We start from the raw sequence: 27,381 nt of genomic DNA, 5'->3' as shown, positions 1-27,381 counted from the left end.
AATTAATGGTCCATACACACCGTATATTGATGACCAGAATATATTGTACTAAAAATAACAGATATGCATATGTATAGTATGGCACCACACGTGTACCGCTTGCTCCGATTTTTTCTATTTTACACCGTTGATATCTAAATCAATATTTAAACATTTATCATATTCAAAGTTTTATGAAATATATAAGATTATAAGTTATTTTTAAAGTTGCTTTACTAATAAATCAAATAAAAAATTAATAATTATATTTTTTTAATAAAACAAATGATCAAATATAGATTAAAAGTCAATGACGTAAAATAAAAAAAATTGTCTCTCACCAGAATTGGTTAGTCGATTTGTCAGGTAGTACGTCCAGCTATATAGGCGTATTGATATGCATCAAAAGTGCTCACTGCTCTCTCCTACACATAAATATTACTAGTGGTATACTGATTTCCAGAGAGAGAGAGAGAGCAGTAGCTACTAGCTAGCTAGAGAGGATCAGAGGAGCTAGCCGGCTGACCGGCCGGAGTCGGAGACGATGGCGACGGAGACGAACCGGCGGCGGCTGTTCGCGACGGAGAAGATGGGTGGCAGGGCGGTGTACAGGTTCCAGGCGGCGACGATGGCCGCCGGGATACTGCTGGTGCTGTACTACAGGGCGACGCGCGTGCCGGCCGCCGGCGAAGGGCGGGCGGCGTGGGTGGGGATGCTGGCGGTGGAGCTCTGGTACGCCGTCTACTGGGTCATCACGCAGTCCGTCCGGTGGTGCCCCATCCGCCGTCGCACCTTCAAGGATAGGCTCGCCGAGAGGTTTGTTGTATGCTTATTTAGGCTGGCCGAGTTTTCCAAAAAGTTTTCGCAAAAGCATCGCTTTAAATTTTAGATATATATTTAAAATATTAAACGTGGTCTAATTATAAAATAAATTTCAGATTTTACCTGGAAACCGCGAGACGGATTTTTAAGTCTAATTAATCTATCATTAACACATGTTGGTTACTGTAGTACTTATGGCTAATCACGTCCTAACTAGACTTAAAAGATTCGTCCCACAATTTTCCTAATAACTATGTATTTATTTTAATGTTCATGTATATTTAATATTTTATTTAGGTATTCAAAGATTGTGCGTGATTTTTTTAAAAAAGTTTTTGGGACCGAACAGGGCCTTATTCCATACGTTCCAATATGATTTACCTATAATAGCGAATCTCGTCGTACCAAACAAAAAAAGAAGGTACAACAAACTACTTACTCTATTTTTTTTATTGGATGATGCAGACGTTTAAATCTATGCTTGATCTTTATCTAATTCAATATTTTTTAAATATGTAAAATTACAAGTCATGCTAAAAGTGTAATTAACAACAAATAAATCAAATTATAATAAAATAATTAATAATATGTAAAACTTTTAACAAAATAAATGGTCAAACATAGATAAAAATAAACAAATTCAAATAGAAAAGTAGAGGAGGTATATTGTTACACATATTAATCTGCATTGTTTTATATATATATATATATATATATATATATATATATATATATATATATATATATATATATATATATATATATGTTCTAGTACTATCATGAATGTAATGATGAAGAGTACGAAAGGAAGTGGAATTCTAGTAGTAGTAGTAGTAGTATGGTTACATCAATAAAGGGTAGAAAGGCTTTAAAATAAGAGAATGGTATAAGTATTTTGATAGTAAAGTTAGGGGTGGTTGTTTGATTTATTCAAGGAAAAAAATCAAACGATATATTTGAAATAAAAATTTTATGTATGTGTTTTAGTGATCTAAACGATAAGATTGAAAAATAAAATACGATGAAAAACCCCAAATTTGGCTCTAAATTAAAATTTTGAATTTTAGTTTATTAGTATAAAAAAAACAAAAGATAGACTCACTTGTTTTAATATAATAATACCTACAGACGCAACATGCGGCCACTCGCATGGTTTTGAAAACTAGTAGTACTCCGTAGCAACTAGCCTTATATTAATGGGTTTTAAGTAAGTGGTCGGTTTCTTAATAATGACAAATAGACCTGCAGGCTGCAGGTTAGACACGCATATAAAGCCTAATACACGTTACAAGAGTAAAATTTAGAAAAGTATACATTTTATCAAACCTATCGGTTTACTGCAGGCAACTTCAACTGAATTTTTTGAGTAAAAATAATGCAGGCAACTTCAACTGAATTTTTTGTATATATTTTATACGAAAAATTAGAGGGACTCATGGAGCAGCCCGTGAGTCACGACTCATTTTAGCAAATCTCTCTCTATTTATATATAAGATCATTCACAATTTTTTTTTAAAAAATACTCAACTAAAGTGGTAGCAAATTAAAGTGATAATTTTAACTAAATAATTGTACTATTATCATAAATGCTGCCTACCATATTAAACAGGTGGTCGGTATTGGAACTAACTTTCAGAATATTTATTAAGTTTAAATATTTAAATTTAGTTCTGTATTTTTAATTACAGGAAAGAAACATGTGAACAAACACCACTGTGTATCCACTCTGTTGTATAGAAAATCCCGATAAATAGGAGATAAAGAGCATCTTCAAGTTCAATATTAGGAGTATAAACATGTCCATCGTCTTGCCCACGTAACCTCAACACTGAAACACCTATTTGCACCAAACTTATTGCGTTTTCTTATATCTGCTCATGCGTTTGTTTTTTCATCTCGCAACTTAACATTGCTATATTGTAAAACTTTAGAACATTTGTGCCATTTTGAAATGGTAATTTGATATATTATGAACGCGTGATAGATTGAGATTATTATCAAAATTGTTTTTCTGTTTATGCTTGTGCTTACAAGTTAAAATTTAAATTTCAACCTTAAAATTGAAGTTGATTTTTGATTTTTTTTTTCTTGTTTTTTTATTATCATTAAAAACTCATATATAAAAAAATATGATAAATTATTTTCTATTTATAAATATACCGTTTGACTTTCAGACGAAAAGTTAATAGACGAGGGCCTTGGTGCCTCAAGATTGATTGTAAAATTTCCCAAAAAAGTTAAGGTTCGATACATATCGTCCTAGATGCTAGATTGGTTTCTATTATCATAAAACATCTATTTGCCACACAAAAGAACCCTCAAAACATTTAATTACCATGTCGTTTGGAGCAGATACAAAGAACAACTACCCGGTGTGGATATATTTGTATGCACTGCAGACCCACACTCAGAGCCACCAAGCCTTGTCATCTCTACCATCCTATCAGTCATGGCATACAATTACCCCTCAGAAAAAATAAGTGTGTACCTTTCTGATGATGGAGGTTCAGTTCTTACTTTCTATGCTCTTTGGGAGGCCTCCATATTTGCAAAGAAATGGCTACCATTCTGCAGAAGATATAACATTGAACCAAGGTCACCAGCTGCTTACTTCTCGGAGTCAGGAGGACATCACAATCTGTTATCCAGAAAAGAATGGTCATTTATCAAGGTATAAACATTTTTGTTAACATTCTTATTTAAGGCATTCGTAATCAACAAGGCTACAAGGGCATGAATCAGCTCTCACAGATAACTAATTTTTTAAAATGATAACTGATTTTTTTACAGTGATCAATATTCAAATGATAACTGATTTGTTTTTCCTTTGGCAGGAGCTGTATGAAGAAATGACAGAGAGAATTGATACAGCTGTCATGTCAGGAAAAATTCCTGAAGAAATTAAATTAAAGCATAAAGGATTTGATGAATGGAACTCAGAAATTACCTCAAAAAATCACCAACCAATTGTTCAGGTAGGCTTTACTGTCCTAAAAATCAGAACAGAGGCTTTTGAGATTCAAAAGTACAGAAGTTCTAAATGTTGCTTTTTTCTCTAGATTCTGATAGATGGAAAAAGCCAAAATACAGTTGATGACGATGGAAATGTGCTACCAAGCCTGGTATACATGGCGCGTGAGAAGAGGCCCCAGTACCACCATAACTTCAAAGCTGGGGCAATGAACGCTTTGGTGTGTTCACTAACTTTGTTTAGTTATATCTTAAAACAAGGTTAAAAGAGTTATTACAAGGTCCCTACTTCTCATTGTAGGTTACCTTTATTCATTCTTACAAATATAACAGCACATCAACAAGTTGTTCAACAAGTGTAGCCACTAAAAAAATGGTCATGACATGTTATTTGCTTCAGTCAGTGAGAAGAAATGCATGGAATTAAAACAAAATGTACTATTGGCCATCATGTTTCATTTGAACAAAAATAATGTCCATCCTTCAATGACCAATTTATTACAGCATTTTCCCCAATATTTTATTGTACATAAAATGCCTTGTTCCTGAAAGTATTTTAAAATGTTCTAAATTTTCTTGTTAAATGCAGATAAGGGTATCATCAGTCATAAGTGACAACCCTGTTATCTTGAATGTGGACTGTGACATGTACTCCAACAATAGTGATTCTATCAGAGATGCATTGTGCTTCTTCCTTGATGAAGAAATGGGCCATAACATCGCATTTGTGCAGTATCCTCAGAACTACAACAATCTGACCCAAAATAATATATACGGAAATTCTCTCAATGTTATCAATTATGTAAGTTTTATCAAACTGTAACTTCAAAACATTCTCATGTTTGCAGCAATTTGTGCTATAACTTTATACATCTTTTGAACGGTTCTATGTAAAGGTGGAGATGCCTGGTTTGGACAGTGCTGGTGGTTGTCTCTATATTGGCACAGGATGCTTCCATAGAAGAGAGATTCTCTGTGGTAGAAAGTTCAGCAAAGACTACAAGGAAGATTGGAACAGAGGAATAAAGGAAAGGGGACAAAAGAACATAAATGAGATTGAACAGATGGCAAAATCTTTAGCAACCTGCTCTCATGAACTTGGGACACAGTGGGGTGATGAGATTGGACTAAAATATGGTTGCCCAGTAGAGGATGTTATCACTGGATTGGCAATACATTGTAGAGGATGGAAGTCAGTCTACATGAGTCCTCAAAGGGCAGCATTTTTGGGTGTAGCTCCATCAACACTTGCCCAGACTCTGCTGCAACACAAGAGATGGAGTGAGGGTAACTTCACAATTTTTCTTTCAAAGTACTGCTCCTTCTTGTTTGGACATGGAAAGATCAGTTTACAGCTACAGATGGGCTACTGCATATATGGATTGTGGGCAGCCAACTCACTGCCTACACTCTATTATGTTATGATTCCATCACTAGGACTTGTCAAGGGCACCCCTCTATTCCCAGAGGTACTGTTAAATTAGATGAGAAAACATAATTTGATTTCATTTCTGTCATTAAAACTAACCGTTAGGTATTGAAACTAATGCTATGCTTATATGTTTGTTCAGATTACAAGTACATGGGCTACACCCTTCATATATGTATTCTGTACAAGGATAATCTACGGTCTATATGAGGCATTGTTATCTGGGGATACATTGAAAGGATGTTGGAATGGACAAAGGATGTGGATGATCAGAAGAATTACCTCATATCTCTACGGTTCCATTGACACCATCCGAAAATTATTAGGACTATCAAAGATGTCATTTGAAGTTACAGCAAAGGTAAGTGATGGGGATGAAGCAAAGAGGTATGAGCAAGAGATCTTTGAATTTGGGTCATCATCTCCTGAATGTGTGATCATTACAACTGTGGCATTACTCAACTTTGTCTGCCTTGTTGGAGGGCTAAGTCTATGGAATATGCCATGGAATGTGTTTTTACTCCAGTTCATCCTCTGTGGAATGATAGTGATCATGAATATCCCAATTTATGAGGCCATGTTCTTGAGGAAGGACAAAGGGAGCATACCATCATCAGTCACACTGGCTTCAGTTGGCTTTCTAATGTTGGCATTCCTGGTTCCAATAGTTTGAGGTCCTCAACTAGGAATTGTTGCCTTGTAAAACACTGGATGTTTCTGATGATGATCATGAAAACTAATTGCATGCATCGTCACTTCTTGTAAAATTCTCTTGAATAATCTCTACTGGTGCATATTCAAACTGGTTGATAATCATCTAAAGCTGCATGTTACAAAAGCACATTAGCCGCGCGGAAAACGATAACATAATTAGTATATGACTAATTAAGTATTACTCATTAAAAATTTTAAAAATGAATTTATTTGATCTTCTAAAATAATTTTTATATAGAAATTTTTTGCACTGAATACACCATTTAATAGTTTGAAAATCGTGTTAATGGAAACCGAGATTAGTTTAGCCGGATAGGCCGGTTCGAACGCAGCCAGAACATAACAAAATAAAGATGATATAATTCACAGGAGAATTTGTACTACAGAAATGCTAAAAAGACATTTTCACGTGTAAAACTCAGAATCAATTACTGCAATAACCTGATGCTAGTTTGAATGAGAAACCAGTAATTATCAGGTCCAATTATCTCGATGGATGAGTTTATAGTTTTCTTCCTTCTATCCCCATCAAACTACTACTTCGCCATTCAATTCTTTTGGCTCATTCTGCAACACACTCGTTGCACACAAGACAAGCGAGGAGACGTATATGGACTGAATGACAACAACAGTTGTGGTACATGATCATGTGTGTGAATTGGTGTTATGAACTATTGTATTCATCCGTTCCAAATAGCTACAAAGTATCGAATTTAACGTGTTCAGATAGATTCATTGTACTGAAAAGTGTCAAATCCGATTACTATTTCGTTATATTTTAAAATGAAAGGAGTATCTACTTGCTCGCAAAAGGACGAGAAGATAGCCTCCTATTATTGTGCTGTGCAAGTAGCCAAGCTAGGATTGGTCGGCCCAACAGTGCTGCTAGCTCTCAACCTCTCACTTGACGAATAAATAATAATACCAGAGTTATCTCCATGTTAGACCAATGAAAGTGGCTATGTGAAACTGGGGAAATTAACTGACGTATAGATAATTAGGCAGGGTTTTCTTTTTCCGATTATACGGAAGATGTACATACATGCGCACGCCAAAGTAAATAATACTTCCCAAGTTTTTCTAAATAACTAAGTAATTAACCTTACTTCTATACGATCTGTTTATCATGCTACGAAACATGAGTGCAAACATACGAAAATATAATGGTCAAATTAAAGTCACGGCTTAGATACCAAAAAAAAAAATACTACCTCAGTCCCGCGTTACGTGAGATTCTCACTATTCACTTGTAATTTTTAATCATTCGTTTTATTCAAAAACTTAGTGTAAATATAAAAATTTATAAGTAATACTTAAACTAATTTTAATAATAAAAAATAAAAATAATATTTTCAATTTTTTTAATAAGACGAGTGGTCAAACATTAACAGCAGAAAGTGAAAATCCCATATAATATGGGACGGAGGGGCAAAGAAAAAAGATCCCCAAAAGAAGGTATAGGGCAGGGAACATCACATGCTCACTAAACATCTGTGGCCGCGTTCATTCCCTTGGGTTAGTAAGCCAAATTACTTCTTTTTTCACATGCACTCTTTCTAAATTGTTAAACAGTGTATGTTTTCTAAAACTTTTTATAAAAAAGTTACTTTAAAAAATCATATTAATCCATGTTTTATTTTTTATACCAATAATTAATTAATTATATACTAATATATTATTATGTTTTTGTGCTAGCTAACTATCCTAATTGGCGAATGCGGCCTAAGTGGCAGCAAAAATTTGAGTTTCAAACCTTAATTTGAAAGTTGATTTTTAAGTTATTTTTTCCTTAGTTAATTTATTTTTTCATTGTAGTTAATTTATTTTCTAATACATGCTTATAAATCGATAAAATGTATGTATAAAAAATTATACCACAAATAAATTTTTACCTCTGTTAAGGCTTTTTACCTATCATATGTACTCCCTCTATCACAAAATGATTTTATTTTTAAATCATCCTACCCATGCCAATACAAAAACTGAAATACTTTTTACTGTATTAAATACCTATGCAATTATCCCTCACTCTATTGAATTCTAATATATTTGTTTCTTACTTTCCTAACTCTAACGCAAATGATAGCTAAAAATAAATTTATTTGAGGATAAACGAGAGAGGACAAGATGATCTTATTTTTAAAACGGAGAAAGTATAAACGATAACGAGGATACTGCCGGGCAGGTCAGGCGGCCATCGGAGCTCGATCTGCCGCTGCTGACTCCACTGCAAATTATCTTCAACGTTCGTAAAATAAAAAAAAAATTGTATTCTCTCTGTCCGTAAACTTTTGGTTTCTTCTTCGGCGTTTGATCATCTGTTTTTATTTTTTTACAAAAACTTTAAAATTATTAGTTTAACCTAAAATATTATTTATATTTTATCATATAATAAAAATAAAAATAGTAATCGTAAAAAAAATTAAATAAGACAAAGCATGAAACATTGTAGGTAAAAACTAAGATTAATTTACTTAGAGATGGATGAAGGTTAGCCCTCGTAATATCTCTAAGAGAATAGTCATATCACTTATCATACTTAAATTTAATAATTTTATACAAAAGTATTCTTCAGGAGAGTGGCTATTTGACTTATGGTTAAACTTGAGTCCTCAATGGTCAATTTGACAACTCATTTCACCGCTAGCAAAATTGTTATCCGTGGGTCCTACGTGAATGGGACCCTGTTTCTCCTCTTGTCAGGAATTAGAAAGTGAGGATGTAGAGTCTCTTGAAGATGCTCTTAGAATTCGAGTTACCAAAAATAAAATGAATAGCTAAATTTTAATTTATAGAGTTAAAATTTAGTCATTATCTCGAAGAGTGTCTCAGGGCTCGATTACGTCGCTCCCTAGCTCCACCACTCGATACTGCTGTGTTCCACGGTCAATTTATTCGTATGAGCTAGCGACAGAGCTATACATGCTAGCCGAAGTGCTCCCAGCTCACTGTTCGATCGATCCTCGTAGAAAGCGGTGAGCTCTGGTCGACCGGCCGGAGATCGACACGATGACGACGGAGACGAACCGGCGGCGGCGGCGGCTGTTCGCGACGGAGAAGATGGGTGGCAGGGCGGTGTACAGGTTCCAGGCGGCGACGATGGCCGCCGGGATACTGCTGGTGCTGTACTACAAGGCGACGCGCGTGCCGGCCGCCGGCGAAGGGCGCGCGGCGTGGGTGGGGATGCTGGCGGCAGAGCTCTGGTGCGCCGTCTACTGGGTCATCACGCAGTCCGTCCGGTGGTGCCCCATCCGCCGCCGCACCTTCAAGGACAGGCTCGCCGAGAGGTCTGAAACTTTGCACGTGTAATTATGCATTACTTATAACGATGGTAGCCGCGTAATATGCGCGGGCCACCGTACTCGTTTCATTAAGACAAGAATTCACAATGTACAAGAGGAGGGTGTCCTTGCGGACAATGTAAAAGAAACAGCCGTTTAAGAACAGCTAAATTTGCCCTTTCAGCAAACTGCAAAAACGCTCTGCTAGCTTGATTGAAGACTCGAGCATTGCGCTCCTTCCACACCATCCAGCAGACGAGAAGAAACATTGTGTCAAAGTTTTTCCTGTAGCTTTTTAAAATCCTTGGTAGGTAACAAGAAGTACCAAAATTTACATAGAAAAAAGTGGTATTTCATGGTATCTTCTTAAGTACTGTGAAATTGCTCTTAAAAGTATTGTTTAGAAGCCAAAACTGCTGTCAACGGGGGATAGGCTGAACCTCATTAAATCAGTTCTCCAAGCCCTCCCAGTGCACTATCTTTCGGTCCTGCAGCTACGGAAATGGGCGATCAAAACAATTGAGAGGAAATATTAACGTGCACTTTTGTAACATCTCATCGTAGAGGCCATATTAATTTCCATAAACACAAAACATCTAGTATTTGCCACAATAATCCTTAACAAATTTAATTACCATGTCATTTGGAGCAGATATAAAGAAAACCTACCTTGTGTGGATATATTTGTATGCACTGCAGACCCACATTCAGAGCCACCAAGCCTTGTTATCTCTACCATCCTATCAGTCATGGCGTACAATTACCCCTCAGAAAAAATAAGTGTGTACCTTTCTGATGATGGAGGTTCAATTCTCACTTTCTATGCTCTTTGGGAAGCCTCCATATTTGCAAAGAAATGGCTACCATTCTGCAAAAGATATAACATTGAACCAAGGTCACCAGCTGCTTACTTCTCGGAGTCAGAAGGCCGTCACATTCACAATCTGTGTACCCCGAAAGAATGGTCACTGATCAAGGTATGTGCATTTTTTTAAACATTATTCTTTTAAACATTTATAATCAACAAGTAGAGCATAGCTGAATCATACTTCATAGTAATCAATATGGCATGGCAACTAATTTTGTTTCTGGCGGGACCTGTATGAACAAATGAGAGAGAGAATTGATACTGCAGTTATGTCAGGAAAAATTCCTGAAGAAATTAAACTAAAGCATAAAGGATTTAAGGAATGGAACTCAGAAATTACCTCAAAAAGTCACCAGCCAATTGTCCAGGTAAGCTTTACCGTCCTAGAAATCAGAACAAAGCTTTTCATGGTTTAAAAGTACAGAAGTTCGTGGTAATTTTGTTTTGACAATTTGAGGTTCTAAATGTTGCTTCTTTTCTAGATTCTTATAGATGGGAAATGCCGGGATGTAGTTGATGATGACGGACATGAACTACCAACCTTGGTATACATGGCACGTGAGAAGAGGCCTCAGTACCACCATAACTTCAAAGCTGGGGCATTGAATGCTTTGGTGTGTAAGCTGGGGCATTTAATTTTATCTTAAAACAAGGTTAATAAACTTATTGTAAACTCCATACTATTCATAATCATTAGGGGTTACCCTTACCAATTTTCATATAAATAGAACATTGCAACAAGTTGGTCTTCATTTTCATTTGAAAAGTATGAAGTACCTAGTGGGTTGTTTGTTCTGCAAGGAGGTGAAACCCTTTTTTTAACCCAAAATTAAAACCATGTTATTAATTGTGCATCATTGGATACTACATTTTAATGTACATAAAATGTGTTATTCATTATCATATTTTAAAGTATTTTGAATTTTCTTGTTAAATGCAGATAAGGGTGTCATCAGTGATAAGCGACAGCCCTGTTATCTTGAATGTGGATTGTGACATGTATTCCAACTGTAGTGATTCAATCAGAGATGCATTGTGCTTCTTCCTTGATGAAGAAATGGGCCATAAAATCGGGTTTGTGCAGTACCCTCAGAACTACAACAATATGACCCAGAATAATATATATGGAAACTCTCTCAATGTCAGCAATCATGTAGGCTGTACCAAAGAAACATTCTCATGTTTGCACAATTTGTGCAGTAACTTTATACATTTTTGGCACTAACAAAATGATTCTAACAGGTGGAGATGTCTGGTATGGATAGTGCTGGTGGTTGTCCCTATATTGGCACAGGATGCTTCCATAGAAGAGAGATCCTTTGTGGTAGGAAGTTCAGCAAAGACTACAAGGAAGACTGGAACAGAGGAATAAAGGAAAGAGGACAAGAAAAATTAAATGAGATTGAAGACAAGGCAAAATCTTTAGTAACCTGCACTTATGAACATAGGACAGAATGGGGTAATGAGATTGGAGTGAAATATGGTTGCCCAGTAGAGGATGTTATCACTGGATTGGCAATACATTGTAGAGGATGGAAGTCAGTCTACATGAGTCCTCGAAGGGCAGCATTTTTGGGTGTAGCTCCAGCAACACTTGCACAGACTCTACTGCAACACAAGAGATGGAGTGAGGGTTGTTTGACGATTTTTCTTTCAAAGTACTGCTCCTTCTTGTTTGGACATGGAAAAATCAGTTTACAGCTACAGATGGGTTACTGCATAGGAGAATTATGGGCAACCATCTCACTGCCCACACTATATTATGTTATGATTCCACCACTATGTCTTGTCAAAGGCACCCCCATATTCCCAGAGGTGCTGTTAATAAAATGATAAGCCATACTTTGATTTCATTTCTGGTATTAAAACTTGTTTTTATTATTGAAACTAATCCTATGCTTATATGTCTCTTAGATTACAAGCCTGTGGGCTATACCCTTCATATATGTATTTTGTATGAAGACAGTCTACAGTCTGTATGAGGCATTATTATCTGGGGATACATTGAAAGGATGGTGGAATGGACAAAGGATGTGGATGATCAGAAGAATTACCTCATATCTCTATGGCTTCATTGACACCATCCGAAAATTGTTAGGACTTTCAAAGATGTCATTCAAGGTTACAGCAAAGGTAAGTGATGACGATGAAGCAAAGAGGTATGAGCAAGAAATCCTTGAATTTGGGTCATCATCTTCTCCTGAATATGTGATCATCGCAACTGTGGCATTACTCAACTTTGTCTGCCTTGTTGGAGGGCTAAGTCTATGGAATATACCATGGAACGTGTTTTTACTCCAGTTCATCCTCTGTGGAATGATAGTGATCATGAATATCCCAATTTATGAGGCAATGTTATTGAGGAAGGACAAAGGGAGCATACCATCATCAGTCACACTGGCTTCAGTTGGCTTTCTAATGTTGGCATTCCTGGTTCCAATAGTTTGAGGTCCTCAACTAGGAATTGTTGCCTTGTAAAACACTGGATGTTTCTGATGATGATCATGAAAACTAATTGCATGCATGGTCACTTCTTGTAAAATTCTCTTGAATAATCTCTGCTGGTGTATATTCGTACTGGTTGATAATTATCTAATGCGTAACAGAACATAACAAAATAAAGATGGTATGTACTGTAGAAATGCTAAAGAAACATTTTCGCGTGTAAAACTCAGAATCAATTTTGAATGAGAAACCAGTAATTATCAGGTCTAATTATCTCGATGGATGAGTTCTTGGTTTTCTTCCTTCTATCCCCATCAAACTACTACTTCGTCTTTACTCCTTTTGGCTCAATCTGCCACATTCATTGGCTCATTGCACACAAGACAAGCGAGGAGACGTACATGGACTGAATGACAACAGTTGTGGTACATGATCATGTCTGTCAATTGGTACTGTGAACTAATATATTCCATCTGTTCCAAATAATTACTAAGTATCGTATTTAACATGTTCAGATTTATTGTACTAGAAAGTGTCAAATCCAATCACTACGTAGTTAACATGTTCAGATTTAAAATGACAGAAGTATCTACTTGCTCGCAAAGAACAAGAAGATACCAACTCAGTATATCCAATATGACATATTATAGCACTATGAATTTGGACATAACTTTGTCTAAATTTGTCGTACTGTCACATCTAATATCTGTTCATTTTCCATGGAACGGAAGGGGTATATGCTAGTCACTGTTCGATCTCGCCTGCATTTAATTACCTCCAAGCATATGGTATACGTAGCTAGCTAAGGTAGAAAGCGGTGACCTCTGGTCGATCGACCGGCCGGAGATCGATCGAGACGATGGCGGCGGAGACGAACCGGCGGCGGCTGTTCGCGACGGAGAAGATGGGTGGCAGGGCGGTGTACAGGTTCCAGGCGGCGACGGTGGCCGCCGGGATACTGCTGGTGCTGTACTACAGGGCGACGCGCGTGCCGGCCGCCGGCGAAGGGTGGGCGGCGTGGGTGGGGATGCTGGCGGCGGAGCTCTGGTACGCCGTCTACTGGGTCATCACGCAGTCCGTCCGGTGGTGCCCCATCCACCGCCGCACCTTCAAGGACAGGCTCGCCGAGAGGTTCGAAACTTTGCATGTTTAATTATTTAGGGCCCGGTTAGTTCCAAAATTTTTTTGCCAAAAAAAACACCTAAATGGAGCATTAAACATAGATAAAAAATAATTGACAGTTAGAGAAATCATGAAACGAATCTTTTAAGCATAATTAGTTCATAATTAGCTATAAGTGTTATAGTAACTATATCTGCTAATGACGAATTAATTAGGCTTAAAAGATTCGTCTTACGATTTAAAGGCGAGCTATGAAATTCGTTTTTTCATTTGTGTCTAAAAATTCATTTCGATATCCGATCAAACGTCTGACGTCACATTCTAAATTTTTCTTTTCCCGTACTGAACATGCCCCTTACTTACTTATTAAGACTTCTGTTCTTCTTAGGAAATACCTACAGTCAGATAAACACAGCATGCTGCCAGCATGGTTTTGAAACTAAACTCACTAGTCATCAACCCGTGGATTACATGAGTGTTATATAGATGTGAAAAATTATATATTATGTTGGTTATTTTAAAAATTATAGTGGCTTAGATTCTTTTTAAAAAAATATATATGTACGTAACAACATCTAATTATTATTAGTTTCGAATTATATAAGAGCATGACAAAAGTTATCCAAAAAATTTGTCTCCAAAATTCTGTGTTTAGATTTTTTTTAAAAAAAAAAACATATTTTGAGGCGTGAATAGGTTATTCTTTCAACAAATATTTAAAGAACCCAAAAGTAAAAAAATGTGTCCACCCTAAAAAAAGGAAACTAAAAATCTCTATCGCCTCCATGTAGGCAAATCACGCAACCCCTTTATCGACGAACAAGCACAAAGAATAGTATATGTAGGCCCCTTTCGTGTTTGGCCTAGAAGGTATACCATGTACACCGAAACTCTTGGAGTAAATACGGTGAGATCGGGAGCAAACAACAGACATTGTGGTTTAGATAGGTTTTGGCATTAAGAAGAGTAATATCTTACTCATGTATTCTTGATTCCTCTTGTAACTACGATTGTTTTGGTTCAAGAAACTTCTCCTTCATCCGTCAAAGATCGTCCTCTTATATATTTTTTGATACAGCAAGTACCAAAAATGATACACTTTTAAAAGAAGTGTTCTAGTAAAAAAATAAAAGAGCCATATGGGTCTCACATACAGAGTTTAAGTATGACCCTTCATATCTAAGGCATGGAGTAGGAGTGTAGCAGCACTCACCCTGACGTGGGCCCTATTGGTTAGCTTGAGAATGGTAAAAAAAAAACAAGGAACACAAGGGCAAGGAGTATCTTGATTGTAGCCCTATCACACGTTGGAAATATTAACCATCTTTTCCCCATTCTTCAATGAATTATGGGTCTCATCTATTCTATCCTTTCAGTTGCGTATGGACATAAACGCTATCTCACTTAAGACATCATGTTGACCACATTAAATATGGTACACTTAAGACATCATGTTGACCACATTAAATGTGGTAGGTGGGGTAGTTAGGACCGTCCTGCCCCTGAACTCCTCTATGCTCGACCTCTAGAGAAGAGGAATGAACTCGAGGGTAGGTGCTCGCGCTAGACACCCCTGATTTTGTAGTCAGCTTGGCTCAAGCAATTCAGTATAGCTGTCTAGACCGAATAGATCGAGGAAATCATCTCAGGAGTGACAATGATCAACAATGCTCATTTTTAGAGCAAGGCTAATAGTATAGCTTGTTGTTGGCTTCAAAAATAAACACATCATTCTACTATAGCCAAAGCCAAAAACTAATCAATACAATAATGGACTACATATACATTTCTATACACTTTTCATAGCTAGCTTTGAATTTTCTAATCTTTACTTAAATGCTGCAATTGGCTGAAAGCAACTGCTAGGATGCGTGCATGAGAAAAATGTTGAGACACAACGTTGGGAACAACGTACAGCCAGGTTGCAAATTAGTCGTCCGTTGTCTTCTCTCTTCTCTTCCTTCCAATAAGAATAATGTTATGGCATAGTTTTATAGCTCACTGAGTTAGCTTATTGTACCTGCTCTCAAGACACATGTCCAAGATACCGCCTCATAAACATGCCTCCAAGTTTCTTGTGGTCTTTTTTGTCCTAAACCGATGGCATGGGAACCCTGCTTCCAACTTTGCCATAATCCTCACCCACGCGTCATGCGCTCTCTCTCTCTCTCTCTCTCTCGTGTGTATTGGAACACGATGTACTCCTTCACTAGAGAGTGAAAAGAATAGGAAAGGGAGTTTCAATTTGAGGAAAGCTAATTAGGTGAACGATTGAAGGCGCTTTTCACCAACAAACTCAAATTTTTGAATTTGGAGACCATTTAGCCGTCTCTTGCTAACGCTTTAACAAAATTAGTAAACACAGAACTGATAGGCGGGTCACAAGTCACAACCCCATAGTTATTACTAATTTTGAATCTATTTTGAAATTTAAATTGGATAAAACAGTCCAAGTTACAATCTACTAATTAGTAATTTATAACTTAAGGATTAAATTAATAGAATACTAAATAGTAGTCCTACATGTACAAGTTGTATTTATCGATTTCAAATTTTATAAAAACTAAATCTAAAGAGTCTATAACATGTTTTGTTTAATACAAATTGTCAAATATAATATATGATGAATAAATTATAAGTGCTAAACTGACAGTCGAAGATGTTCACCTCTCCAGTTATTTAATATATAGTATAATTTGCTCGCACAATATCCGTACTTTGCAACCGGACATCCAATTAAAAGTTTTATTTTTATCCACTCCTACTGTGGTCACCTCGTCCCCTTTCTTGAACTGGAGCTCACTTGGGCTCAATCGACAGTTTCTACGCTCCGATGCCTCCCCAGGATTTGACACCTTCATCGGCGTCCGCCTGTTTCTCTTGACGAAAAATTCAGACCACCTAAATGAATCACAAATTTGACCAAACCAATGAACTGAATTAAATGGGCAATTGTTCAGTTAGTTCACGCAGGAAAAAAAATACTGGGATCCTTTGATCTTTTCACCACGAGCTCCAAGTGAGCCTACACGATTACATCTAGCTTAACGACTACACGTTCTACAACAAAAACAATGAACCAACTTCCTGAACAAATAGCCATCCAGAATCACGGGGATAGTTTCTATTAAGCTTCTATCATATATGCCCATTATTTAACACATATAGTGAAAATTCAAACATCTATTTGTACTATGCTTGTTGCTTTTCTTAACTCTGCTCATCGGTTTATTATTTCACTTGGGAACTTAACATGCACTTTTGTAACAAATTATGGTTGGTCCTTGGATACATCTCATCGTAGAGGCCATATTAATTTCCATAAACACAGAACATCTAGTATTTGCCACAATAATCCTTAACACATTTAATTACCGTGTCATTTGGAGCAGATATGAAGAAAACCTACCTTGTGTGGATATATTTGTATGCACTGCAGACCCACATTCAGAGCCACCAAGCCTTGTGATCTCTACCATCCTATCAGTCATGGCGTATAATTACCCCTCAGAAAAAATAAGTGTGTACCTTTCTGATGATGGAGGTTCAATTCTTACTTTCTATGCTCTTTGGGAGGCCTCCATATTTGCAAAGAAATGGCTACCATTCTGCAAAAGATATAACATTCAACCAAGGTCACCAGCTGCTTACTTCTCGGAGTCAGAAAGCCATCACAATCTGTGTACCCCGAAAGAATGGTCACTGATCAAGGTATGTGCATTTTTTAAACATTCTTTTTTTAAACATTCTTCTTTTAAACATTTATAATCAACAAGTAGAGCATAGCTAAATAATACTTCATAGTAATTAATATTTGGCATGGCCACTAATTTTGTTTCTGGCAGAACCTGTATGAAGAAATGAGAGAGAGAATTGATACTGCAGTTATGTCAGGAAAAATTCCTGAAGAAATTAAACTAAAGCATAAAGGATTTAAGGAATGGAACTCAGAAATTACCTCAAAAAGTCACCAGCCAATTGTCCAGGTAGGCTTTACCATCCTAGAAATCAGAACAAAACTTTTCATGGTTTAAAAGTACAGAAGTTCGTGGTAATTTTGTTTTGATAATTTGAGGTTCTAAATGTTGCTTCTTTTCTAGATTCTTATTGATGGGAAATGCCGGGATGTAGTTGATGATGACGGACATGAACTACCAACCTTGGTATACATGGCACGTGAGAAGAGGCCTAAGTACCACCATAACTTCAAAGCTGGGGCATTGAATGCTTTGGTGTGTAAGCAAATTTTGTTTAATTTTATCTTAAAACAAGATTAATAAACTTATCGTAAACTCCATCTATTGATAATCATTAGGGGTTACCCTTACCAATTTTTATATAAATAGAACATTGCAACAAGTTGTTCTTCATTTTCATTTGAAAAGTATGAAGCACCTAGTAGGTTATAAAAGTATAACCACTTTGAAGTACCTAGTAGGTTGTTTGTTCTGCACGGAGGTGAAACCCTTTTTTTAACCCAAAATTAAAACCATGTTATTAACTGTGCATCATTGGATCCTAGCATTTTAATGTACATAAAATGTGTTATTCCTTATCATGTTTTAAAATATTTTGAATTTTCTTGTTAAATGCAGATAAGGGTGTCATCAGTGATAAGCGACAGCCCTGTTATCTTGAATGTGGATTGTGACATGTATTCCAACTGTAGTGATTCAATCAGAGATGCATTGTGCTTCTTCCTTGATGAAGAAATGGGCCATAAAATCGGGTTTGTGCAGTACCCTCAGAACTACAACAATATGACCCAGAATAATATTTATGGAAACTCTCTCAATGTTATCAATCATGTAGGTTGTACCAAAGAAACATTCTCATGTTTGCACAATCTGTGCAGTAACTTTATACATTTTTTGGAACTAACAAAATGATTCTAACAGGTGGAGATGTCTGGTATGGATAGTGCTGGTGGTTGTCTCTATATTGGCACGGGATGCTTCCATAGAAGAGAGATCCTTTGTGGTAGGAAGTTCAGCAAAGACTACAAGGAAGACTGGAACAGAGGAATAAAGGAAAGACGACAAGAAAATATAAATGAGATTGAAGACAAGGCAAAATATTTAGTAACCTGCACTTATGAACATAAGACACAATGGGGTAATGAGATTGGAGTGAAATATGGTTGCCCAGTAGAGGACATCATAACTGGACTGGTGATACATTGTAGAGGATGGAAGTCAGTCTACATGAGTCCTCAAAGAGCAGCATTTTTGGGTGTAGCTCCAGCAACACTTGCACAGACTCTACTGCAACACAAGAGATGGAGTGAGGGCGGTTTGACGATTTTTCTTTCAAAGTACTGCTCCTTCGTGTTTGGACATGGAAAAATCAGTTTACAGCAACAGATGGGTTACTGCATAGGAGGATTATGGGCAACCAACTCACTGCCCACACTATATTATGTTATGATTCCACCACTAGGTCTTGTCAAAGGCACCCCCATATTCCCAGAGGTGCAGTTAATAAAATGATAAGCCATACTTTGATTTCATTTCTGGTATTAAAACTCGTTTTTATTATTGAAACTAATCCTATGCTTATATGTCGCTTAGATTACAAGTCTGTGGGCTATACCCTTCATATATGTATTTTGTATGAAGACCATCTACAGTCTGTATGAGGCATTATTATCTGGGGATACATTGAAAGGATGGTGGAATGGACAAAGGATGTGGATGATCAGAAGAATTACCTCATATCTCTATGGCTTCATTGACACCATCCGAAAATTGTTAGGACTTTCAAAGATGTCATTCAAGGTTACAGCAAAGGTAAGTGATGACGATGAAGCAAAGAGGTATGAGCAAGAAATCCTTGAATTTGGGTCATCATCTCCTGAATATGTTATCATTGCAACTGTGGCATTACTCAACTTTGTCTGCCTTGTTGGAGGGCTAAGTCTATGGTATATACCATGGAATGTGTTTTTACTCCAGTTCATCCTATGTGGAATGATAGTGATCATGAATATCCCAATTTACGAGGCAATGTTCGTGAGGAAGGACAAAGGGAGCATACCATCATCCGTCACATTTGCTGCAGTTGGTTTTGTAATGTTGGCATTCCTGGTACCAATAGTTTGAGGTTCAAGAATGGGAATTAATGCCTTGTAGAACACTGGATGCCTATGATGACGAATTGACTATCATGGAAATAAATTGCATGGCCACTACTATATATTCATACTTGTTGATAATCATCAACCTCTAGATCCGTAGCACATTAATAAAATAAAGAGGATATAATTCACAGGAGAATTTGTACTATGGTAATGGTAAAAGAAAGGCATGTTTTTCACATGTACAAATCATAATTAATTAGTGCAATAGCCTGCCCCTAGTTTGAATGAGAAGCCATTAATTATCAGATCCAATTAATACTGCATCGTTTAGTACTATTGTCTCGTTGCACACAAGACAAGAGAGGAGACATATATGGACCGAAGGACAGTAATAGTTGTGGAAACTGATTTTTTTTTTCTAGATAGTTGTGGAAACTGATTACATGAGTGAATTAGTTTTTTGAACTATAATATAGCTACTTGTTGGCAAAAGGACAAGAAGAAACCCTCCTATTATCGTGGAAAGAGCGCAGGATTGGTCAGCCCAAGAGTACTGCTAGATCTCAATTTCTTACTTGATGAGTAAATAATAATATCTAGTGATCTTAATGTGGTGACAAATCCCACGGTCCATATGCTTGTCATTACAGACTGTGGTGACAAGCTGGGAGAATGTGATTGCACGGGTATATTTTTGAAATTTTCCTAAAATATCACGACAAAAAATGTATATTTTGAAAAAAAAATCAGAATTTCAAGCATGTGCAGATTGCATCTTAGAGAAACTCAGTGTACATTAGCATTACAAAAAAAAAAGTGGTTTTTCATTTAAAAAAAAAACTAAATCTCACCTATTTGTTGAACTCCTAGAACACTGACTGAACAAGACGAGCAGCAAATGCCCCATCAATAGAATGCTTAGTTGGACTTGAGGAATAGAAACCTTCCTTTGTGACAAATTCAGCAGGAACATATCCATGCACACTCTGTGGGACAAAGTCCTGCAGCATATAATAGACTAATGAATATATATACATGGTCAGCAGTCAGAAAATATTGCCAAGAGAAAATTATCGGTGCATAAAATACAACAGCATGCAGCAATTCCATTTTAGTATATAACTGGCATAAAGGATCCAAGGTTACAGAACTACAGGTAAACGAGTGGTAAAACATGCTTAAATGGTTATGTTTTTGTGGAGACTCAATATGTTAAAACCTACATTACTGTTACACTCATATCGGGGTTAAAATATTAAAATGTAGTGAGGATGATGGGGTCTTCCAAAAGCTGGATAAAAATGAATCATGAATGGCTACCCTAGCACATGCCAACAGCAACTTATTTAAGTATCATATCCTTTTTAATTGAGATAAGCCAGTGTAAGTTGCACCAGGGATCATGCGTGTTTAGCACATGTTTTATTAGCATGCTCAGTATTATTAACACCATAAATCATATGGACAGACTTTTTTTCCTCAAATTCGAACTGAATATTGAGTTTATAGCTTCCGGTAAATGATCCACACTTGATGTTAAGATGAACTAGTACCGGATGCCTCTGAACAAAAGCAGTAATCCTGTGTTCATTTTCTTCAGGATCAATGGAACATGTACTGTAGAATAATATACCACCAGGTTTTACCAACCTACAAAACCATTGAAAGCAATATCAGATGTTGTCCATATAAACTTTATTTCACAAAACCTGGAAGACAAGGAATCCCACATCGATGCTGAATCAAGAAGCTCATCTTGCAAACACGTTAATTCCTCCAAATCTTCAAATTGTCTATTCCACCGCAAGTCTGCCCTCTTGGGAACAGAAAAAGGATTAAGGACCATCAGTTCATCAATCATTATATAAATAGATATAATACACAAACTTGTCATTCTAGATTTAGATTAGTTCAATGAATTCTGGAAAAGATGTGATTATGAAACAAAATGAACTTGATTAAGAAACGTACCTTGGAAAGAACTCCTAGCCCAGAGCATGGAGCATCCAACAGTACCTTGTCATATTTGACAGTTGTTTCCTTCTGCAATTTATTTCCATAGGTAAAAGCCTCCATATCATTCATTTGGATAAAGATTAGCAATAAGCTCATAACATTCACTAGTCATATTCCTAATAAAAACTTCCATTGGAGTGCACTATCCTTGGATATAAGGGAACTTTCTCTTTCTTGGTGCATGTTTTCTGTATTAGAAACAAGGGACTCCCTGAAACTTACAGCATATAGTCGAAGATCAGCATGGATGTCACTGATCATAGCATCAAGATTGTGCAACTTTGCTGCCTCCATGAGAATTCTCAATCGACCTTTGTTTACGTCAAGTGCTTGTATCTTCCCTGAATCAGACTACACAGTAAGTCCACAATATCAAATCTCTAAACTATTATCCATCCATGAATTGGAACTAGCTCCAGATGAAATGTCGAAACATGTTAGTAAAATGAGTTTAAACTAGTTTGCATACATGAGCTCTGTTTTCTCGTTAATAATTTCAAATGCTAGTTCACAATGGTTATGTATAAGGATGAACAGTTACTTATAAGCAATTAAACATTACGAAAACCATCAGAATCTTCATTGGAACTGCATGGCATACTGCACTGGCTAATTTTTATATTTGACTAATAAATTTAGCATGCCAGCACCAGCACATTAACTACATGTCTGAAGGTGCTCAATATCATAATATCAGCAGCGAGATGTGAAAACTGAAAAGTGATTTATTTGAGTATTTTTCATTTTTTTATAGGACATAACATGCTAAATACATTGTATATTTATGTCCATAAAGAAAGTTTCCTAAGACTATCCTACTAGAGTGTGATATCAACAGAAAATTGAACACTCTCCCCATTCCATTTCCTTACCTTGTCCCGACAAACGCGCTGCCATGAACAATGTTTTCCCACCAGGCGCAGCACAACAATCAATGATTGTTTCCCCAGGTTGTGGATCAACGACAGACACGACAAGACCTGGAACAGGTTCTTCATGTCTTAGCATAAGCCATCAAGAGCTTACTCAAATGTTAAGACATGTGCAGTTATTCACAGTTAAATTCACTTCAATATAGTAATCTCATTATAGTGAATTAAAGCATATACTTAGTGGTCAACAAAATTAACTATCATAGCTTGCCTGCACTCTCATCCTGCACAGCACACATGCCTTCTTTCAGTAGTCCAGCTTGCAGGACTGTCTGTACATGGCGACAAAATAAGATAATTCAGAAATAATATCCCAAGAGGTATTATCAAGAAAATAAAGAATAAAGATAATGTTCATACGACATTATGCAACTATAAAAGATTGCAGTATATTTTGTTATGCATAAAGGGCACAATGGTGCTTCCATCTTCAGCTAAACTGTGAACCCACAGAGGCTCCAAAAGCTGTTTCTTTCAATATAAATGAACTTGTACAAATATTGAGATACACAACAAACTTGACTGGTCCAATATGTGTGATGATCAATACTCTCCACGGTAAGAAGTACAAATAATCATTATCATCTAAGGCATCAGAAGTATAAAATTATCTCCCCTTTCTTGCTAATACACAAGCAGTATTTCAGGATTACTTCTTATAAGTTATTTTACAGCATCCGACTCTCACACTTTCTTATAAAAGATTTAGGTTTTGAAACAGTGCTCTTCTGTAAGTATAGTAGTATACTAAACATATTGCATTGTGAAAAAAAAAATACAAGGATGTGAATACATCATATTGATCTAACACGGCATTCGGTGACTAGTTGCTTGAAAACCAACTATTCAGCTTCTTTACCTGCATTCCCTCCTGAATACGGACAAATTCATCCATAGTGGACTTCTCGTAATGAACCTACACAAAAGGAAATTCAGCCATTAAATTCTCTAGCAAATAATCAAGGCAGAGTATGACATCAACATGGATAAGATTTTTTTTTATGAATACATGGATAAGATATTAGAGAGCCCTATAAAGCTCAATATCATGAATTTATATACCACATCACGAACTGAGTGACACAACTAAATGACATTGCACAATATAGCACAAGATATACATTATAGTCAATTCTTCCTTCCTAGTGAAATTTATGAAGTCTTATATTGATGTGATCAAGCAGAAAGTACCAAAGCTTAATGGAAGCACCTGCAAACTTTCCAATCGATCTATAAGATCAGCCCTTGTATACCCATTCGCTGTATTGACCCTATGACATGAAGCATAAAAAGGACAACTAAACCATATGCACATGCATAAACCAAACAGGTGGCTCCATATTGCAATACATCATTTGACTTAAAACCTTAAACTGAAATGAGGATCACTGTTGTTCCATTTCATTAATTTTAGAGCTTCGTCTTTGCCAAGAAAACGAATCCATCTTCTCACCATCCACTGCAGACAAGAAAACAAATTACAGTTCATAAAATACAATTGCTACAGATAATCTGCTGTGTTCTTAAGAAGCATTTGTTGGATAGAAGTAGTAGATTGCATTCCACGTGAGTCCACAACTCCAGTTACCGAGGGCATTTATTGATAATTGATCAAGTGGATTTGATATGTTGATTATAAGAACGAACGACATAGCGCACAAAAAAAAAGCTAAAAAAGCAGGAGCAAAATAAAGTTTAGAGGGTAATGAAACTTACAACAGGATGAGAATAAATAATGGAAAGTGCACGAGCTTGGGCACGGTCATCACCTTCTATCTTTGGAAGAGGAAGAGAGTTTGTCTCCTGAATTTAAAAAACAAAACCATGATGCTATAGTATAACCCTACTGATCAGGCTGGTTAGATCAATTCCATAGTCCATACCTTTAGCAGTAGAAGTTTACGCAGAATTGCATTCACCAGGTTCCCAGCACCAGGCCTTAAAGCTACTTTAGCAAGCCTTACATTCTAAAATCATGATTTGGAAAAAGGGTTACTAGATCTTTTTTTTAAAAAAAAAAAGCAAGCTGCTACATTTGTCAGATACATTAGAAATGCAACTGGTAACAGTATTAAGTGCATATCTCAAAGAAAGGTCAAAAAAGGTCAAAATACAGTATCAAAGATCAGTGAAACAAGAGAAATAGTTTCAAAATATTAAAACAGCAGTATCGACATGTGCAAACTATCTTCAAAAGGTCCCCTTTATCACCACCATCCAAAAAACTCAGGATTACAGGGAATGAAAAGGAAAAGTGGAAAACACAGAAGAATGTGGAGTATCACATATAAATCTATTATCAATATGATATCACAACAGCATTTATACAAATTTAATTATGGAATGAAGCTTACAGAGAAAGAGATATACGTTTCAACAGAGCCATTAGTGAGTGTGTATAGCTCTGGAAAAGGATAGAGCAATTTGGAAGTTAATAGCTGATGGTAGCTTCGCAGTGCCCTCAGCAGATGACTTGTTCTTTGTGGCCAATGTAAAATCAAGTTGTGGCAAGCTGATTTGGCAGACGAGGGTGCCTTCTAGAGTCAAGTTTTTTATCTGGTTGGTGACAAGAGGGAGATATCTAACGGCAGATAATTTGACCAAGAGGGGATGCATCACCAACAAAGCTGCTCTCTATGTGCATCGGCTGATGAAGATTGTTTTCACCTGTTTGTATCCTGTCCCTACTCAAACAGGGTGTGGATGTTACTTGGAGCTGGCTGGGCACCTCCTTCCAAATTCCAGGGGAACTGAACTTAGAGCTCAGTGAATGGTGATTATCGATGAGGCTGCTTTTCAGACAAGCTACAGGAAGCCTTTTTGATACTTTGTTTATGTTGGTCTGTTGGCGCATTTGGAAGGAGCGTAATGCAAAAATCTTTGATCAGAAGACAAGCACAGCAGCTGAGCAGCCCATCTATATGCTGATACCAAGAATGAAATCTCCATTTGGAAGGAAGCTGGGACATTTAAAACAGTGAGTAGTTTGGTTTTGAGCAAGTTTGGTCCTTTGGCTCTGTCAGGCTTCGAGAGCATTTTGCCGATGTAATTTGTAACATTTTATTCCCTTCAATTTTAATCACCTTGGTCAGACTCCTTCACCCGTCCCAGCAAAAAAATATAGATATGTATTTCCACAATATCTCCTTTTTTATTATTAGGTAAATGGCAAATAAATGAGCTTTGTAATGCCCTTGGGAGCTCCCAAGCACCACAAAAAGAACTACAAAAATTAACATACCTCATCAACAGCAGCATAAGCTGGCACATTGAGCTTGAGAATTTCAAAGAAGCCAATTCGCAATATCTGAAAACACAAGTGCTAAATTTCAGAGATTTTACAGTGTGGAGTTAACTACTAGAGTTGCAGATCAAATTGTTTGATATTTTCTACATGCCATTCATAAATGCAATAGTATTTTCTGATTCCCGCATTTTTTTATGGTACTTACCTAACTTTCTCGAGTTATAGGTTTTCAATGAAGGATGTATACCATAAGGAATATAGAAAAACCTGCAGAAGTAGCGGCTCCATCTCCCTGAACATCTTCTCCTCACTGCAGAGTGACATGATAAGATAATCAAGGTATCGTTTCCAGCGCACAGTTCCAGCAACTATGACAGTAACCTACAGGCCAAGATAACAGAGTCGTATACAAGTCTTCTAAGGAATGCTATTGACCCATTAAAACATTATTTCGTAGCAATAACCATCATCGTATAAACCTACTTGAACAACCAACTAACATGCAGAATATTAACTTTACCAATCTTATATCCCTGTTATCCAAACACCGTGTACTGAACCCTAGCGTCCTTTCTACATAGCTCATCTCATTCTCACCAGAACCATTTCCTTTCTCATTCAAAAGGTCCACAAATGCCTTCCCCTTCTCAATTCTTAGCAACCTCACTGCTGCAACTGCTCCAATGACACAAACAATGCAAATGATAAAGACAAACAAAACCACAAAAAATTAAAGAATGGCTAAAGATTTACGAGTAAACTAATGAATAATAGAGAAAACAAAGAACCATAACATTTTCCTGGCAAAAAGGGTACCATAACATTAACATTTTACCTGCTCTGTGATGGGACACCTCCAAATTTACAGTTGAAATCTTAGTCCTCCCTAAGGGAAAAGACGAATTGGGTTAAATAAGCAAATACTGAGCGTAATCAGCCAACCAGATTTGCTTTACTACACAAGCCGTTTTTTTTTAAGTGACGAGTGGTTATCACTTCTGAGTACCAAGCAGCATTTTTACCTGATCGGCGAGGTGACGCCTCCGGGCTGTCAGGCTTCCAAGTCCTACCCCTCCCTACGAAAAAACAAACGGGATAGAGCAAATTAACCAACCAAACAGAACGATGAGCTGCAGCAACCTCCACCGACCAACTCCCCCCATTTACCTGCAGTCCTCGGATACGCTCCCGGATGAACCCTCGAAACCCTACTCCTCCCTTGCAAACAAAACCACAAACAACCAGACACCCCCATGAGATAAGCCACCCAGGCCAGCGAGGTTTAACCAAACAACGTGCAGGTGCAGCCCCGCGGGAATGGGGGAGGGAGTACCGGAGGCGCCGGAGCTGCCGCAGGCGGCGCCGGGGTTACTGGCGGAGAGCAGGATACGCGAGCCGACGCCGACGCGCGAGCGGAACTGCGGGAGGGCGAGCGCCCCCTCCATCATTCGCCCGGGGTTTTGGCTGGGGAAGCGGA

The 27,381-nt window shown here is 37.1% G+C and overlaps 4 protein-coding genes across 13 annotated transcripts; 3 read left to right on the top strand and 1 right to left on the bottom strand.

Moving 5' to 3' along the window:
- The first annotated feature begins 407 nt into the window (after positions 1-407).
- On the top strand, positions 408-6,016 carry LOC102721108 (cellulose synthase-like protein E6). The gene is made up of 7 exons (XM_006661289.3): positions 408-795; positions 3,154-3,472; positions 3,636-3,776; positions 3,861-3,992; positions 4,361-4,573; positions 4,668-5,240; positions 5,343-6,016. Exons 1-7 carry the CDS (start codon positions 524-526, stop codon positions 5,871-5,873), a joined length of 2,181 nt encoding a protein of 726 aa, XP_006661352.2. The 5' UTR covers positions 408-523; the 3' UTR covers positions 5,874-6,016.
- LOC102720268 (probable ribosomal RNA small subunit methyltransferase B) lies at positions 3,318-27,381 on the bottom strand. 10 transcript variants are annotated; one of them, XM_040527904.1, is made up of 25 exons: positions 27,238-27,381; positions 27,072-27,122; positions 26,927-26,980; positions 26,740-26,790; positions 26,425-26,579; positions 26,172-26,285; positions 25,899-25,964; positions 24,541-24,624; positions 24,374-24,460; positions 24,025-24,116; positions 23,868-23,928; positions 23,517-23,573; positions 22,869-22,929; positions 22,598-22,705; positions 21,948-22,066; positions 21,681-21,752; positions 21,440-21,525; positions 21,263-21,359; positions 20,561-20,710; positions 19,667-19,713; positions 19,341-19,590; positions 17,589-17,631; positions 17,188-17,308; positions 17,040-17,110; positions 16,457-16,531 (listed from the first exon to the last, which is right to left on the bottom strand). In XM_040527904.1, the coding sequence occupies exons 1-19, from the start codon at positions 27,350-27,352 to the stop codon at positions 20,576-20,578; spliced, it is 1,665 nt and encodes a 554-aa protein (XP_040383838.1). In that variant the 5' UTR covers positions 27,353-27,381; the 3' UTR covers positions 16,457-16,531; positions 17,040-17,110; positions 17,188-17,308; positions 17,589-17,631; positions 19,341-19,590; positions 19,667-19,713; positions 20,561-20,575. The 10 variants fall into 10 exon arrangements, with proteins under 10 accessions (XP_040383840.1, XP_040383839.1, XP_040383838.1 ...); XM_040527902.1 differs by having other exon boundaries at positions 17,188-17,238; XM_015841190.2 differs by lacking the exon at positions 17,040-17,110 and having other exon boundaries at positions 17,159-17,631.
- On the top strand, positions 8,901-12,600 carry LOC102720826 (cellulose synthase-like protein E6). The gene is made up of 7 exons (XM_040527907.1): positions 8,901-9,201; positions 9,848-10,171; positions 10,290-10,431; positions 10,546-10,677; positions 11,004-11,216; positions 11,306-11,878; positions 11,978-12,600. Exons 1-7 carry the CDS (start codon positions 8,924-8,926, stop codon positions 12,509-12,511), a joined length of 2,196 nt encoding a protein of 731 aa, XP_040383841.1. The 5' UTR covers positions 8,901-8,923; the 3' UTR covers positions 12,512-12,600.
- On the top strand, positions 13,302-20,077 carry LOC102720550 (cellulose synthase-like protein E6). The gene is made up of 7 exons (XM_006661287.3): positions 13,302-13,639; positions 17,023-17,341; positions 17,476-17,616; positions 17,731-17,862; positions 18,226-18,438; positions 18,529-19,101; positions 19,201-20,077. Exons 1-7 carry the CDS (start codon positions 13,368-13,370, stop codon positions 19,729-19,731), a joined length of 2,181 nt encoding a protein of 726 aa, XP_006661350.2. The 5' UTR covers positions 13,302-13,367; the 3' UTR covers positions 19,732-20,077.

Source organism: Oryza brachyantha, chromosome 9 (assembly GCF_000231095.2).
Source record: "Oryza brachyantha chromosome 9, ObraRS2, whole genome shotgun sequence".
Lineage (NCBI taxonomy): Eukaryota > Viridiplantae > Streptophyta > Magnoliopsida > Poales > Poaceae > Oryza > Oryza brachyantha.
This window is presented reverse-complemented; position numbering and strand designations above follow the sequence as displayed.

Coding starts and splice junctions, on each gene's coding strand:
- LOC102721108 (XM_006661289.3), top strand. CDS start 524: ATGGCGACGGAGACGAACCGGCGGCGGCTGTTCGCGACGGAGAAGATG. Junction 3,777..3,860: donor ATCACCAACCAATTGTTCAG/GTAGGCTTTACT, acceptor TTTTTTCTCTAG/ATTCTGATAGATGGAAAAAG. Junction 5,241..5,342: donor GCACCCCTCTATTCCCAGAG/GTACTGTTAAAT, acceptor ATGTTTGTTCAG/ATTACAAGTACATGGGCTAC.
- LOC102720550 (XM_006661287.3), top strand. CDS start 13,368: ATGGCGGCGGAGACGAACCGGCGGCGGCTGTTCGCGACGGAGAAGATG. Junction 17,342..17,475: donor AAGAATGGTCACTGATCAAG/GTATGTGCATTT, acceptor TGTTTCTGGCAG/AACCTGTATGAAGAAATGAG. Junction 17,863..18,225: donor CTGGGGCATTGAATGCTTTG/GTGTGTAAGCAA, acceptor TGTTAAATGCAG/ATAAGGGTGTCATCAGTGAT.
- LOC102720826 (XM_040527907.1), top strand. CDS start 8,924: ATGACGACGGAGACGAACCGGCGGCGGCGGCGGCTGTTCGCGACGGAG. Junction 9,202..9,847: donor AAGGACAGGCTCGCCGAGAG/GTCTGAAACTTT, acceptor CATTTGGAGCAG/ATATAAAGAAAACCTACCTT. Junction 11,879..11,977: donor GCACCCCCATATTCCCAGAG/GTGCTGTTAATA, acceptor TATGTCTCTTAG/ATTACAAGCCTGTGGGCTAT.
- LOC102720268 (XM_040527906.1), bottom strand. CDS start 27,352: ATGATGGAGGGGGCGCTCGCCCTCCCGCAGTTCCGCTCGCGCGTCGGC. Junction 25,965..26,171: donor TGGAGCCGCTACTTCTGCAG/GTTTTTCTATAT, acceptor TTGTGTTTTCAG/ATATTGCGAATTGGCTTCTT. Junction 24,461..24,540: donor GTAAACTTCTACTGCTAAAG/GTATGGACTATG, acceptor TTTTAAATTCAG/GAGACAAACTCTCTTCCTCT.